Source organism: Bactrocera oleae, chromosome 4 (assembly GCF_042242935.1).
Source record: "Bactrocera oleae isolate idBacOlea1 chromosome 4, idBacOlea1, whole genome shotgun sequence".
NCBI classification, from domain to species: Eukaryota; Metazoa; Arthropoda; class Insecta; order Diptera; family Tephritidae; genus Bactrocera; species Bactrocera oleae.
This window is the reverse complement of record NC_091538.1, coordinates 5,438,586-5,455,167: the sequence shown is the minus strand read 5'-3', so window position 1 is coordinate 5,455,167 and position 16,582 is coordinate 5,438,586. Positions and strand designations below refer to the sequence as shown.

Genomic DNA, 16,582 nt, shown 5'->3' with positions numbered 1-16,582 from the left:
TTACAAATATTTCAGCATAATTTTCAACATTTTCACATTATCCTGCTGCTGTCCGACACAGCCACCGCACAGGACACACACCGAAAAGGTACTGCAACGGAATGAAAACTGGCGTATTGTGTGGCTTAACGTAGCCAGCTTTCGCTTTGGCACTCACTGTTATACACACACCGTTTATGGCACGAAATAAAGCACAAACACACACACTGTGTATTTGTTGTTATCCTTATTATTGCGCAAAACCGCGCGCGCTCTCGCTCACCACACATCCTGCACATTCAAATTGCTGCACGTTCATTTGCCGTGTGTTGGCCCCACGCGGATATTACGTATTTGTTACGGCATTTACGCGTCCTTTCGCAAATAAAGCGACGCGCCAACTGAAACAACAAGACAACATCGAGTAGCGCGGCAAAATCACGAGTACTCGCATATCCTTTGTGTAAAATTATGTCGTAATATTTATTATTGTTTGTATGTGTGACGCAATTCTGCTGTTTACCAACATGCTCACACTCATTTAGGTAAGCATAATTTAGTGCGTGTGTACGTGTACCTTTCCGTTTCGTACCTTCGCCAGCTGGTGCCTGCTGCGGTCCTGTTCCTTTCGCTTCAGCTGCGTTTGTGTGTTTTCTCTCCACAGCGACATAAGGAAGGCAAAAGGCATATCCATCACAATCACGCGCTGTATTTGTGTGTGTCGAGAGGTAGTTATACGCCGAAAAAAATTTTTTTTTTGTATTTATGCGCCCTTGTTCGTTCTTTCGTTGTAAATAAATAGTAATTGTCCTGTCAATATGAAATATTGTGTACAAATTTACCTAACAGACTTTTATTGATGGGCGCGCAGAGAAAGTAGCATGCAGAGAGTGCAGGTAATATGTCTAAAACGGTATTTTGTGAAATTTAGATTTTTTTCTTTGTAATTTTGAGGAAAGAGAATTATATCCTTTTTAAATCAACGCGTTTCTCAATATGTTGTTCTTAGTTACATTCCTTCATACATTCTTATAACAAATTTACTATTCACAATGTCTTTGGCCATTTTGATATTCTTAGAAGCAAGAAGAAAGTACATGCATTTTTTTTTTTTTTTGTGGAGATTTGCTAGTTTTTAAAATAATTCAATACTTGTGCTTAGTTTGCTTTACTAGTCATCTATTTTCTTTGCCGCTTTATAAGCCACTTGTTGTTTCCTGTCAATTTTACGTTATCCGACAATTGTAGGGGACTATGAGACGCCTTTCTTAGCTTTGAGCCAAATTTTTTGCAGAAAAAAGGAATAATAATTTACACTTAGTTAGGATCTGTAACGAACGGTGGTTTACGAACAATCTCATTCTCCGAGCATTCCCACAACGTCTATAGCTCAGACCTATTTATATGTCTCTATCTATCCCTAAATCTATAAATCCACCTCTCAAAGAAAAATATCATTGACAGTTTATGTTCGCTTGAATCTCAGACTTGTGTTCTGTATTCCTAGAAATTAAGTTCGACATAATTGTTAAAGGTCTATAGATGGGTTGGTTGGTTGAAAAGCGACGCGCAGAAGCGCCAGACCGCATGCGACCGTACTTAGCCCATCATTAAGACTATTATGCCTTCGCGTAGTAACCAATTAAGTTTTATTCAACAACTCAATACTTTTGGTAAAGTAACTCATGTTTTTCTCACACCAGTTACCCAATACCACTAACTTTGGAACACTTTACCAAATTTCAGAAGATGGGATCTTAGAAGTTCCCTCTCGCCTAAAACTAGAAGCAATTTGATCTCTCCACCATCACCCAACACTACCCCAAAGTACCTTTGACGTATGCCCTGTGCTGCTAGTATTCCAAGACGTGAGGTGTACATCTAGGGCACATTGCTTCATGCAACCCTTAAAAGAGCTTAATGGTCCAGGGCAGCTTAGGGAAATTGTGTTCCTTAAAACTTTAGAATCAATGACGAAACCACTACACATGTTGTAAATAGGCATCAGAGGAATTGATCCATAATTATTTACCTATTTTCCGTCTCTAAGTCAAAAATAACTCCTATAGATATGCTTCTAAAGAGCAAATGCATCTCTGGGACACACAGTAACGATGAAGAGGACTTCAGATACATATTAACCATCGCTCGACTCAGTGCTCTTTCAGTAAATAATGAATACTGAAATCCATATAGCAAAAGTCTTAAAATAAATAGAATAATAAATGCACATGCATAAAGCATGTGAGTCATTAGCCTTTAGTTCAATATCAACACGCAAGCAAAAGAGAAAAATTAAGCAAAGAAAACAAAAATAGTAAATTAGAAAATCTAAATCAATATAATAAAAGCAAATGACACTTAAATAAAATAAAACTTAGTAGTAATTGTGGGAACTAAATTTACTACAAAATACGAAAAAGAGCTGACCAGCGGTAGCACATGGACGCGAAGAACTAGAGCACAACAAAATAAACAATTAAGAAATCTAACAATAATGAAAGAGAAAGATTACTTAACGGTAGTGTATGAGAGAAATGTCAGTACTCATACGTATGAGTGTCGATAAAAATTGAAAGAAAAGAGAGAATAACAAAACAAACAAATTAGAAGAGAGAAGAGAAATGTAATTATCTCACTTAAGCAAGCGCAAGCACATTTTTAGAAACTGCCAGGCAGAGAAAAATTTATTTCGAGTCGAAAGAAATTTATATTTTGTTTGCGGAGCAGAGAGTCGATTTAAAAAATGAGTGTATATTTTGTATAAGAGTATTTATATAGCTGAGCGTGCTTTCAAAAATTTTATCTCTTTGAAATTTGTTTACTTTTGAGTTAAATATACGCTTTGCTTTGTAAACAGAGAATTGTAAAATTATATGTAGAAAAAAAATTTAAAGTTTTGAAACTGTAATATGTAAAGGTATTGACACCATCAAGCCTCCTCTCTTTTTAATAACAAAAATTTTACGGAGTATTCGATATGCCTAGTGCAGGTTAAAAAGTGGCTTAAAGCACAATTTTTTAATATGTTTTGAAAGATTGGACAATCGCAATGGTCCCAATTGAACATCTAAGCACGCCGGTCCGTTGTGATGCCCCTACTACTGCTAAAAATGTATCAAAAAGACCCTCGTATAACGACAAAGCGATTTGAGACTGCACTAATTGGTCACAGGAAAAGATTGAATATTTTTCTATACTTCAGCTTTTCGCTTCTTTTACAAGTAGATGAGACCGGCCGACCGACCAAGATCAACTGCCTAAACTGGTATAACCTCAAAGTTGTAATATAGATTAGGTTATTATAAAAATTAGAGCTAAGACTTACAGACGAATATCGCATTTCGTTCAGTTTGACAGTTTGTACTGTGCTTGCAGGCGGTGCATAGAAAGGCCGGTCGCTTTTTCGTTGGCACAAAATCCGTTGTATCCTGCTCCACCGGCGCACCAACCGGCAGCTCCATTTTTGTCTCTGCCAAGGTTTCTTGCACTCGCAACACCTCGTCAAGACGTCGACACGTTTTGCGACAACGCTGACAAATCACCTGCGATTCGGGTGTATCGGCGACACGTCGTCTCTTGTTCACCGCACGTTTCAGTTTACACCACTGTGCTAGACACCAGGTGTTGGACTTTTGCAGACATGTTTTAGGCAACTGTGTTGCGGTTGTGACCATAGAATTGGCCCGATACAGGACACGATTGCCGAATTTATAAATGCGATTCGGATTGATATTGTGCTCGTTCCGTTTATCGTGTGTTGTATTTCGCTGTGCATTGCGACTTGTTGTGGCCCGATCGTCGTCCGTTGCGGTTTCAGGAGGCACGTTTATGCTGCTGGGGTTTCTGCTGCTGCTACTTATGTTGCCGGACGTGCCATTTGCAGCACTGTTATGCTGTGTGGAGCGTTTGCCTTCGGGGTCATCTCCCATTGTCTTTATTACACAAAAATATCACTTTTATTTATTTTTATTTTTTGTTATTATTTTTAGTGGTGTTGAGCTGCACTTTTGTGTATAATAAATAATAATTGACGGTTTCAGAAAGTTCTTTGAAATTGGTCACTCTGTGACATTTTTTAAAAATAAAACACTGTCTTGTATTATAACTAATTTAAATTTGTTCTTATCTCTTTTAACTCTTTAATAAAAAATCTCACAATTATTTTTTGAAGCCGTCAACGTGTTTATTTTTCTTTTGTAGAACATTTGTAAAACTATTTCTTTTTGTTTTCAGTTTTCTTTTCGAAGTTTGTAAGTCAAATATGTACAGAGGTGCTGCCACATGTTTAAAATTATTTTATTATTTACATAAATTATGAGTAACGTAAGGATTCAACTTTTAAGTTAAGAATTTGGTTTAAATAATTTAAATATTTCTTAACAATTTTAGTAACTCAGGAACTCTGAGCAACTTCCCAATATTCACATAAGTTAGGCACCCAGAAAGATAAAACTAGTAAGGATTTAAGGTATCTTTAAGCACGAGTTGTAAACTCAAGAATAATTTGCTCAGAAATTTTGCACAGATTCTTTTCTCTCCAAGAAGCTTGTCATCTGTTGGAACTGTCAATAATGGACCACTATAGCATATAGCTGCCATATAAACCGACCCATCAAAAACAAGTTCTTGTATGAAAACCGAAGTTAATGTTTTTTCTTGTTTAACGCTCAAAAGTTGATGACAGTGCCCCATCATTGTGGTAGCTTTTTTAACCGAACTAAGCACAACCTACTACGATTTTTGTTAGACCCAAATTTTCGATAGAATTTTCAATCAACACAAACATAACCACAACTACGATTGTCAGGTACGATTTTCGTATCTAATAAACAAAACAAAACTAAGTTTAGAAAAGATAATCGCAACTTTTTAAGTAGTAAATTCACAAAGGTTATAGAAAACTATTTTTATTGTTTGTTTATAATGGTTAAATTCTCTGCCTTCTATTCCACATTTGGTTTCTCTTGATGTCTGCTTGTCATAATTTGCATATTTTCTTTTAACAAAAAAACTAAATATTATCAAATATGTAAAAATATATGTGCCGTAGCGATATATGTATAAAGTATATAAATATTTACATATGTACATATGTATGTATAAGTTCAACTCAAAACGAACCGAAAAAGCTTCAATGTTATTGAAATTTAATTAAAGAATAACAGATGCATATATTTGCTTAAGCTTGATAAAAAAAAAAATTATATATATACAGAAATATGCTCACATTCTGCAAGTTCGAACTACAAGCATAGTATTACATGAATTTGTACACACGCAACATGCTGCAAAGAGTACAGTAGTTTTTTTCGTCTAAACGTTGTTTGGAACACCTTAAGCAAGGCAGCCATGTATATAAACCTAAAGCTGGCTACCCAAATTGAATGAAATCGAAATTATAGCCACGTCCAGCTTCCGTGTTACGTTATATAACTATTAAAATATTGATACATTTCTAAACAAATTAGCAATAGAAACGGAAGTTCGGTTCTAAGACAATATATTAAATCTATAAAGTATATGTATATATGGAGAATAATACTATTTCATAACCCATTTGATGTGTTATAATCCCATTATAATAAATCACATTCGATAACGCTTTCTAGGCACTTCAAAATGCTTAAGACTGTGAGCTTTGAATCCTGTTAGCTTATTTGAATTTACATTAGACTACTCACATAGCGAAACTTAGCTTATTATATAGTCGAAAAACAGTCATAGCGGTATATATTTAATGCATACTTGTATGTTCATTACTGCCCTCTATTTGACTTTTCCACCCACTGCCTATAAACGAAAAAAATTATTTGGTTGATAAACAAGTAAGCTAAACGAAACTCGTCTGGCAAAGGCTAATTAGGCGCCGAAAGTTTTAGTCTTATAAGCAACAAACCTAATGTTCGCACTGCTCGAGCTCAGTCTTTCCCACCCTTACTTGTTTGCATTGTTTTCATGTGAAAAGCGTGCGTTTCGCTTAATTAAGTGTTTTTACTTTCTGATGACAAAAAATGTAGGAAATTCTGAAAAAATTGAGAAATAAGCAAATAAAATAATATTTAAATGTTTTTGAGAATTATTTATCATCAGTAATGAATATAAAATACAATTACACGAAAACTATAATAAATGTAATTACTGTAGCGCAGTGTATCACATGCTTTTCCATATTTAATTATTTAGGATAAATTAAATTTCAATTAAATTCAAGAGAATTCGCTGTAATATATTATATATCCAAAATATATTATGTATCCAAAAAACCATAACTTTCTACTAAATACCGCTACTAAAAGCGCCTTTATTTTAGCAAAACAACATCTGGCTCTTGATAGTTACTTATGTTTTATACAAGCAATGTGCTTGAAACCATTAAATCAACAAAAAAAAATGTTGTTTTCTTGTTATCATTCCAAATTGTTTAAGTATTTATGTCAAAAATTGTTTCGCTAAAATTTTGTAACGATACTATCGCAATTTACTTGCCATATGTAGGTACATAATATATATTTTAAGTGTATGTATTAGGGTGGAGCGAAAACAAAATTTTTTTTGCTTAGCTTGAGGGTTTATTTTTGGAAACAAAAAAATTTTTTTTTTAACATCTAGAGGCGGTCCATTCACTTTTAATGTAAATTTTGATTTAAAATATTTTTTGGCAAAAAAAAATTTTTTTTTTGTTTTTTTTTTGGTTTAAACTCTTCACATTTGTATAAAAATTATCGCATTTGACGGTTTTTGCCTCAAAATTTAATTTAACGTTTAAGGAAAGCATGTTGCCGTTAAAGACTTTTTTTGAGAACTCCAATAATGACCACAAACAATTTTTTTTAAGTTGATAACTTTTAATTGGCCATAAAGAGGACTCTCCACAGCTTCTAGAACACTTATCAAAATTTTTTTACGAAATAAAAATTTTAACTCGAAAATTTATTTTAAATAAATAAAACGCCTCTACATGTTAAAAAATAAATTTTTTTTATTTCCAAATATTTTCTTTTTTGCTAATCTACATATTTTACCCTCAGACTAAGCAAGAAAAAAATTTTTTTTCGCTCCACCCTAGTGTGAATGTATTAGAAGCCTACCCAACTTCAAGTGACCTAAGCATGGTTTTTATTATGAAATATTATATTTGGCATTGCTGATAAGCTACCATAAGAAATACGTTAAATATTGTTGTTGCTGTAAATATATTATTATAAAATATACACATGCCTTTTATAAAAAAGCAAGATAAAACGTTAAGGAAGCTATAATACCCTTCACAGGTGCATTTTTTATGTCATAAAAGGGCCTAAAAAGATCTTTAACTTGTTTTTGAGCGGTCAGTTTGTATGGCAGCTATATGCTATAGTTGTCCGAACTGAACAATATACTCGAAAATTAAAGCATTGCTTTGTACAATAATATATGCTAAATTTCGTGAAGATATCTGTCAAATAAAAAAGTTTTCCATACAAGAACTTGATTCCGATTACTGAGTTTGTATGGCAGCGATATACTATAGTGGTCCGATATAGACGGTTTCGGTAAAAAAGCAGTTTCTTAAAGAGAAAAAGAATGTGCAAAATTTCAGATGGAATCTGAGGGATTAGTTCGCGTATATAGAGACCGACATGGCTAAATCAATATATGTTAGCACGCCACCCGATCATCTATATATGGTATATACTTTATAGGATCTACAATGTTTCCGGATAAGTGTGACACATTTCGTGGCAAACTTAATATGTGCTGTTCTGGGTATAAAAAAGGTTATACAAATGTTTTAAGATATTGAGTCTTCATATACATTAAATTAAATTGACGGACTATTTTGGAAGTAATAATAATAAATAATAAAAAGTCAAAAGTAAGTTCAAAAAATCCCTATATTAGAATAGGGCTTGAGGAAATACGGCGCTAATTTTATTAATTTTAACACCAGCTCCACATTATTATTCGAAAAATATGACCACTTCATTTCATTAAAGTTTTATATATTATATTATTAAAGTATATAAAATTTTCTAAAGAAACCAGCCATAAACGCCGTTGTCGTTATAAACGTTAAAAGCAGGCTTAAAAAAGTTAAATAGGATTTCATCTGTTGGAGGTCCTCATTTGAGGCGTCTGAAAGTTTCAAAAGCCTGTTTGATCAATTGAAAAGGGGAGCTTTCACACCTTGTCTGAAAGTTTCAAAAGCCTGAGTGATTAATTGAAAAGGGAAGCTTTCACATCTTAGATGTTCGTGAAAAAAGCTAAAATATCTTCATTTATGCTTGATTCATCTATATATTATAAAGTGAAAGTTTCTAATGGAATTTAAAAAGCTGTTATATGGAAAGCAGGCGTGGTCCGATTTCGCTGATTTTTAAACTGTAACATAAGGCTGCGTACGTTAAGTAGCAAATTTGGTGCAGTAATTTCTGCGATATAAAATCTTGAGTTGTCTTATCAATATATAAATATATAAAAATACATCTATAGCTATATCAAAATCTATATCTATATGAACTTTATATAAATCTATATCTATCAGCATTAGTTTTAGAAGTTGTGAGCAATCGTTATGTAAGCAAAATTATGTACTCTATGACACATGTACTAAGACTATGATGAAAACGTCTCCCTTTTCACAAATGTTTTAATGATAAACTAAGAAAACTGTCGCCCACGAAAAACAACTCCTTTAGGAACATTAACGACAGAAATAAGAAACAAGCAAATTAAACGCAGACGCCATTAACTAGCAGTAGTGGAAAGAGACTAATGGAAATAGTGGACACGCGTTGAACTTTTATCAAAAAAAATCAAAACAGAATAAGCAAGTGAGCAAAAGATCAATGATGGAAAAGGGAAGAGAGAGATAGAAGAAATAAAATATTGAAAAATGAGGCAGCGCAACGCATACATACGCACAAATCCATATAAACTATAAGCATGTTGTATTTATGCGTAATTAGTTGAGGGTCTAAGCACCAAGTATATATAAAAGCGCTAATGGGCAAAATCTAATGTAAAGCAAAAAAGAAGTGCACGTGCTGCTTAAGTAAATGTAAACAAGGCTAACACACACACGCACACAAATAAACACTTAACATATACACACATATGCATATATGTAATTACATAACAGCACACACGATTGTGCGGCAAACACTGTACGAATTGACCGCATCAAAGCCAATGATATGAAATATATAAAAAAAAGTGGAAAATTAGCCAGAGGAAAAAATCAATAACCGAGACGAATTACGCCAACATTGACAATAGTCAGCGGTCAGCATATACACACCCCATGTGCATGCGAATACAAGTAAACATGTGTGTGAGTGTGTGTGAGCATTACCTATGCACATGCAGCAGTGAGTAGCTGGCCAATAATAACGGTGAAGGACAATTTGACGATTTTCGCGTGGCATTGCCGGGTCAACACGGCGTATAAGTAATGGTAACGGCAACTACAGTTGCGGCAACGGAAATGCCAGCAACAACAATAATAAAAATAGCGCATAACACAGCAACTAAAGCAACAATAAAAACTGTATGCACCCCTCGATAAATGCACAGCCGGCAGCGTTAGAAAGCAGCAGAAAGCGCATTAAGCTCGCGAGTGCGGCACAAAATGGTGTTGCTGCGTCGCGCGCATAGCCGCCGCTGTACAATTTGCGCTGAAAAAGGTGACGTTATTATCTGCGACGCGGTTTTGATGCGGGGCTTTACAAAAGCTTTAAGGCGGCGCTATTTATTTTCCACATATATGTATGCATTTATATTATGAGATTAACGCGCTGATAAGACTTGATTGCATTTATTGAACGTGAGATTGATTAAAATGAGTTATTAGTAGATGAAAACGCAGTGTGAAAAAATTTACATAATAGTGTGAATTTTTTTTTTTTTTTTGTTTCAAGAAATAAAAATGTGTACTGCTAAGAAATATACAAAAAAAATTAACCTTAAAAAAAATATAAATATTAATATATAATGGTCCGATCTGAACAATTTCTTTGGAGATTGTAGCTATTAAATATATATTGTATTTTTTTTTTAATCTCTATACTGTCTTAATAACACTGTTTTTGCAAAAATGCTACAACAATTTTACAAATTGTTAAAATTTGTAAAACAATCACTTTCTATGTAATTAAATTGTGCCAATTTTTTTCTAGTCTCATAGGAATTTATACTGTCTCATTTAAATAATTTTTTTGTAATCTAGCATGGTATGGGGTTTCATTAAAACAAATGCCAACAAGCCATTTCTACAATGACAATTTGTCAGTATGACATTTAATTGGTGGTTAAGTACTCATATGCCTACATATATTGACAGTCACAAGCATACTTATTGTTGTTATTAGAGCAGCGACACAAATCGATTTACTGTCAATTTGCTTTCCATTTTATTTTTTTATTTATTGAATGCATAAGCGTGAGTAAATATTTAGTATTAACACTTTATAAATGTTATAAGAAATATTTTGTATATAAATTTATAAAAATGAATAATTAACTGTGCTACAAGGTGTTACAAAAATGTATTAATTTTATCGTTTGTTTTTTTAGCCACCTAAAATGCAACATTGAAATATGACAGCAAATTTTTTTTATAAATGATATTATCGCCAATTTACATTAATTTGTCATTTGGGCTTTTTTTTTAGTCGCGCCATTATTCAAATACATGCGTTTATTTACAAAAAAAATTTAAATGATTCCAGCAAATGTCCACATATATCGTAATTAGCATCTGACTTCGGTAAATTGCTTGAGCCATTAATGCACGGCGCAATAAAAATTTCAAATTTCAAATTCTACAAATGACTTGCAAAATGAAATTTAAGTGTCGGTAAATGGCATTTTCAGTGTATTAAAAATGAAAAAATTGTATTTAAAAAGTCAACGAAATGATAATTTAATAAATAAATAACTGTATGCAAATTTTTGGAATGAAAATAAAAGTAACTTAATCATTTCAGAAAAATATAAAAATTCAATATTTACTCGCAATTTATAAAGTGTTAATCGCATTTCTCATATTTCTATGGAAGTGGGCAACTCACATATAAAAATCATCAATGTACTCGTATGTATTTTTAATATAACTTTTTACATATATAAAGTAACAAAAAAATTCTTTAAAATTATAAAAATAAATTATACAAAAAATTAAATGATTGAAGCCAACATTTTACAAATTTGAAGTTTGAAAAAGCGGCATAATATAAAATTACTTCATTTAAATCTAAATTAATGAACATTATTCATTAATGCGATTATGTTTCTAGTGGCTGTCTGGCAAAAGAGGGAGTAAAACAAAACATATATACATATGCCGAGCATATGCAGAACCGCCTGTGCTAAATAAAAATAATGTAGGAATTTTCGAACAGAAATTGAAAAAGTTATGCTTGAAAAATTAAAAATATAAAGTAATAAAAAAAATTTGAATATTTTTTTTTACCCTCCATTAAAATTCATCTTCTCTTTTAATTTCGTCCTAATGCACTTTCTACTAATTTTCACTACTGTTTTGTTTCATTCCTGTTATTGTTGTTTTTGAGGCGTATAAAAGTTTTCAACTTCATTTTTATGCAACCGTGAGCTTTCTCTAAACTTTTCTGCTTTGAGATTTGCTGCAGCAAAACAAAGAGTGTTGCACAGAAAAAAGGCACACAAAAATACACGTAATGGTAACAATAACAACAAGCACAAAGAAAACTTTTACACACATTTAAATAAGGTCACGTTTCTGCATATTTTTTTCCCTGGCACCCAACTTTCATACGAGTACATGACATTTTATTTAACAGCACTTCAGTGAGATGTTTGTTGAGAAGAAAAAAATTTGAAAACACAATAAAATTTTTTTTTTTAATATTAAAAAATTATATATTGGAAGCAAGATTATGATATTAAAATTTTTTAAAGGAAATGTCCACTTTCGTATGCTTATACAGTACGTAAGTACCGTTACTCCAGTGGATTTCGAGCTACAAAAGTTCAAGCTTGTAAAAGTTGTTTAGAGTTATCAAAAGCGCTTAAGGGATTAGTAAAAACTTTTGGTGAATTGTGCAGAAATATAATATGCTAAATCGCGTGGAATATATGTTTGCATATATTTGTGTACTAGCTTGAAAATAGACGCTAAAACTTTTATAACAATTTGTATATCGAATATTGGATATTATTACTTTTAAGCAAAAGTCGATAATTTTATGCTTGAAAAATAATTCAAGCCAACACTTATCTCTTCAAACAACGTATGTACGAACTAACTGTACCTAATATATTTTAAATTCAAATGATTGACATTAGCTTGCACATGATTGACTTATAAATGTTTGAAATTTTAAGTTTTTTAAAGCGACATAATAGAAAGCAGCTTAAATTGGACCAAAATGAATAAATTAAAGCATGCCTGAATATGTTTGAACATGCTTGAATATGCTTGAATAAACTTGAAAATGCTTGAATAAGCTTGAAAATGATTGAATAGACTTAAACATGCTTGAATATGCCTGAACTCGCTTAAATACTCGTATGCTTGTATATGCTTGAGCATGCTTGAATAAATTTAAATTTGCTGAAATTCTATTTTTTTATATTTTTCATTTCGTGTTACTTAAATATGCTTGACGCTAAAATAATTATCAAATCTGTAAAAAAAAATTTATTTTAGCACGTTTTGAGTACGTTATCCTATATTCATTAATGAAATGTAGCGCACAACTTTGTTGCTATTAAATTTTATGACCTCGCTTCGTTCTCATAAATATTATGGTACAGTTGTTGCAAGTCTGATAGAAAAAAGAAAAACTTTTATTATCAAGCGCTTTATAACTTTATATTTTCTGTTCAATTGTTTGTTTACTATTTAATCATAATCAACGCTATGAACAAACTATGCTTTATCTATAACTTTGTATCAAATTCAGATTATAAATCTAATCTTTATATTTGTTTGGTTAGTTTAAAAAATGCTTGAACATTTGCCTTTATTAGGGCTATATAAAAACTAAATTATATTAGCATAATGACTGGCAGTTTGGTGGAAAAATTATGTAATTGCCAAACAGCTTTTCTTGATAAACTTTAATCATTTTAATATAATAATTATAATACAATAATAATAATAATTACAATAATTATTTTAGCAATTGTAGCTCAAAGTAATGATAATTGAAAAATATTATACTGCATAAAATGTTTTAAAAAAGTACAGTTTATGACGAATAATCGATTTACGAATCGATTAATTGTTCTTGCGCACCATTAAAAACTACATAAATAACTGCTGCTATTTTGATTGATGATATTTCCAGCGTTGAACTTTGAAAGTTTTTTTTTAATCTTACTATTACACCAGCAATTGTAATATTTGTTTATAAAAATAGACAGACATTTGGGAATAAGTGCGGAAATGTAAATATACATAGGTGGTACAATGATTGGGTACACTTAGCAGTATGCTAATTGATATTGATATCCACATATTATTGATAACGTGTCTACCATTGCTAATTACATTTTAATCGACAAATTCGTTTTCGTTAACGGTTAAATAAGGAAGGGTTTACACTATTAGTAATAATTAATGATAACTCCATTAAGCAAACACGCTTGGTGTTCGAATTTTTGGACAAAATAAAACGCTTAAAATATTTGCTTACAAAAATATCTAATTATTCTGAGTCCCCCGAAAATCACCTGTCAGCTATCAACTGTCAATCTTGCGCTTATCAACTTTTGATCAAATTGCGCATCATAAAACCACCTTCACCTTCTCACCATTCAAGTTTGTCCCAATTATGTTATTTTTACTCACAGTGGTTCAATGCAAAAAGCTAGAGGCAAGCAAATTGAAATATTCTGAGACAAATATGTATATGTATATATACTTATATATAATGTATATGCCATCGCTTATGCGCCTCTAAGCTAATTTTGTTTTAGAATATAAATTTAGCAAAGCACTTTCTTGAGAATTTTGTCATGGCAATGACGTAAATCTTTGACACAATCGTGTGACATTATAATTGAAGGTGAAATGTTGATATACTGCGGAAAGGCCAAAAAGCCGAATCAATACAAAAACAAAATAAAATCACAAAATACAAATTGCAAGTAAAGGACAGCAACATACAAAAGAAATAAAATGACAATAAAAGCGACAAATAATCGACAAAGAGATTTATACCTGTGTGGGATATTTGCATTAGTATCGGCAAGCTAACGAGCGGCAGTGAGGCAAGCGCAAACTTTTTTCATTTAGTTCAATTGGCAATTGACCAATGCAATTCAAGACGTCATTAACGAGTTGCCAATAATTTATATATAAGCAGTTTACTGTGTCTCATATACTCATATATTATTTGAGGCTATAAACAGTGTGTAAATTTTTGTGACTAAAAATTTAAAAAAAAATATTTCGTTTAAAAGAAATAAAAATTTGAAAAAAAATATTTTTCGATTTTCTGAGTGGTTAAACTAGTTAAACGAAATGTATCACTATTTATATTTATTACTAAAAGTACTTAACACGAATAAATTATACTCAGATCGAGTATTTTCTGGTTCAAGTCTTAAAAAAAATTATTTAAAAAAACTTATGAAATCAATTGTTATAGTAAAAAAACGTCACATAAATATAAAAAAATAAAGAGCACAAATCCACTAATCCAGAAAGAAACAGTTTTGAGGATTCAAGAGTAAAAAGTTCGATCTAAGTGGATTTTCGATTATCGTTACCGCTATAATTTTAGACTCACTATTACCTTATACTTTGTTCGAATGATGTACACTAGTATATTTTTAGAAAGCTTTTCTCACCTTAAATATTCTATTTGCCGTTAAAATGAGTTCACACTTATACAAATGTTTTTTTTTTTTTTTTTTTTTTTTTTTTTTTTTTTTGGTTTTGTAAAATCAATTGCCGTGAACGGAGTCACACAGTTAAAACTTAAATTTACAAATAATCACGAATCCCCATAAGATTTAGAACGTGGTGATTTAAGATCAAGTAAATATTGGAGCGTAAACAGCAAAGTGAGCAAAACGGCGATAACAGCAAGGCGGTCGCAATAAGTAAAGAAGTTATGACCAAGCCTAAGATGGTCTAACAATTTGTAGAAATAAAAGGTGTAAAATATTTAGAAATGTCAGTGATATAATGAATAGGTTAGGGTGTGATATGGGTCGCTATCAGCCATTTTTGGTACAAAATCAGAAATGATAAACAATTGAAATCTATTGCACACTCACTAAATATAGTATAGTATATTGTATATATAGTCCGGCAAAGTGTTAAACAAGTTCTTATATCCTGAACAGGCTACATTAGGTTTATGAAGTTTGTAACAACCAGAAGGAAACGTCGGAGTTTCAAAAAAAAATATGTGTGTACCATATAAATGATCAGCGCTAGGAGTTGTGTCGATTTAGGCATGTCTGTCTGTAGATACGCGAACTAGTTCCACAGTTTTTGAGATATCGCTCTGAAATTTTGCACTCGTTCTTTTCTCACCAAGAAGCTACTTATTTATCGGAACGGCTGATATTGAACTACTACAGCATATAGCTGCCATACAAACTGAACGATCGGAATAAAGTGTTTGTATGGAAAACTTTTTCATTTGACAAGATATTTTCAAGAAATTTATCAAGGGTTATTGTCTAAGTCAAAGTTGCCATCTTCGCAAAAATTGTTCAGAACGGATCGCTATAACATATAGCTGTCATACAAACTGACCAATCAAAGTTCTTGTAAGGCATCTTTTGTATTTGTGAAGGGTATTATAGCTGCAGTGCAACCGCAGTAAAGTGTTTTTTTTTTTGTTTTATATTATTTGTAAAATTTAATTTTTTTTATTATAAATTAAAAATCACATGACACAAACAACTTTAAATAAAATAGTTTCACATAAACAAATCAAGAAAATAAATAAAAATAGTTGCACATGTTAATTATAGTTTGGCGAGTAGGCTAGACGACCTGCGATAATAAATACCAAAAATAATATTTGCACATGACAACTTTTTCACAACACTTAAACAATTATTGTTAAATTCTTTATTTACGAGTGCTCTATACAACATAATAATGAGCAAATAAAATGCAATGGAAACAATTGAACAATATAAAATAAATAAACAATGACGCACAAGCTGCAACAGAGACAGTGTATTTTTATTGTTGTATTATTATATACATATATACATATGTATGTATGCGCGTATGAATGTGGTAGTAAAAGGCAAATAAATATATAAATAAATGCTGTGACTTGCATACAGCCGAAAAATGCGGTGGCAGACAAAAACCATAAGAAACTGTACATATATACAAGTATGTATATAGGTTTATATGTATATGTGTATTTGTAATGGTTTACAGCAAAAAGAATAATGCAAGTGAAACAATATGCAGCAGATTGCACCATTGTGAGAAGCGCCAAAAAAACCCTCATTTTTTTCAACAACAACAACGAAACGCTACGGCGTAAAACAACAACAAAGCATTTAACCATGACGCTGCTGTTGATATTGCTTCAACATGCAACACAGCATGTGGCAATATGGGAATCAACGCCCGCCCGAAAGTCTGAGAATT

The 16,582-nt window shown here is 31.7% G+C and overlaps 1 protein-coding gene across 10 annotated transcripts in view; it reads right to left on the bottom strand.

Moving 5' to 3' along the window:
- ATP8A (ATPase phospholipid transporting 8A1) overlaps positions 1 to 16,582 on the bottom strand; it is a 94,024-nt gene that overhangs the window by 36,160 nt on the left and 41,282 nt on the right. Inside the window, exon 2 of one of the 10 annotated variants that reach the window (XM_070108802.1) lies at positions 3,308 to 3,986. The exons of 8 other annotated variants lie outside the window; for them this stretch is intronic. In XM_070108802.1, the coding sequence (XP_069964903.1) occupies positions 3,308 to 3,911 (604 nt within the window). In that variant the 5' untranslated portion in view covers positions 3,912 to 3,986. Of the gene's footprint in view, positions 1 to 3,307; positions 4,257 to 16,582 lie in introns of those variants that run through there. One more of the 10 variants, XM_070108801.1, reaches the window with a different exon arrangement.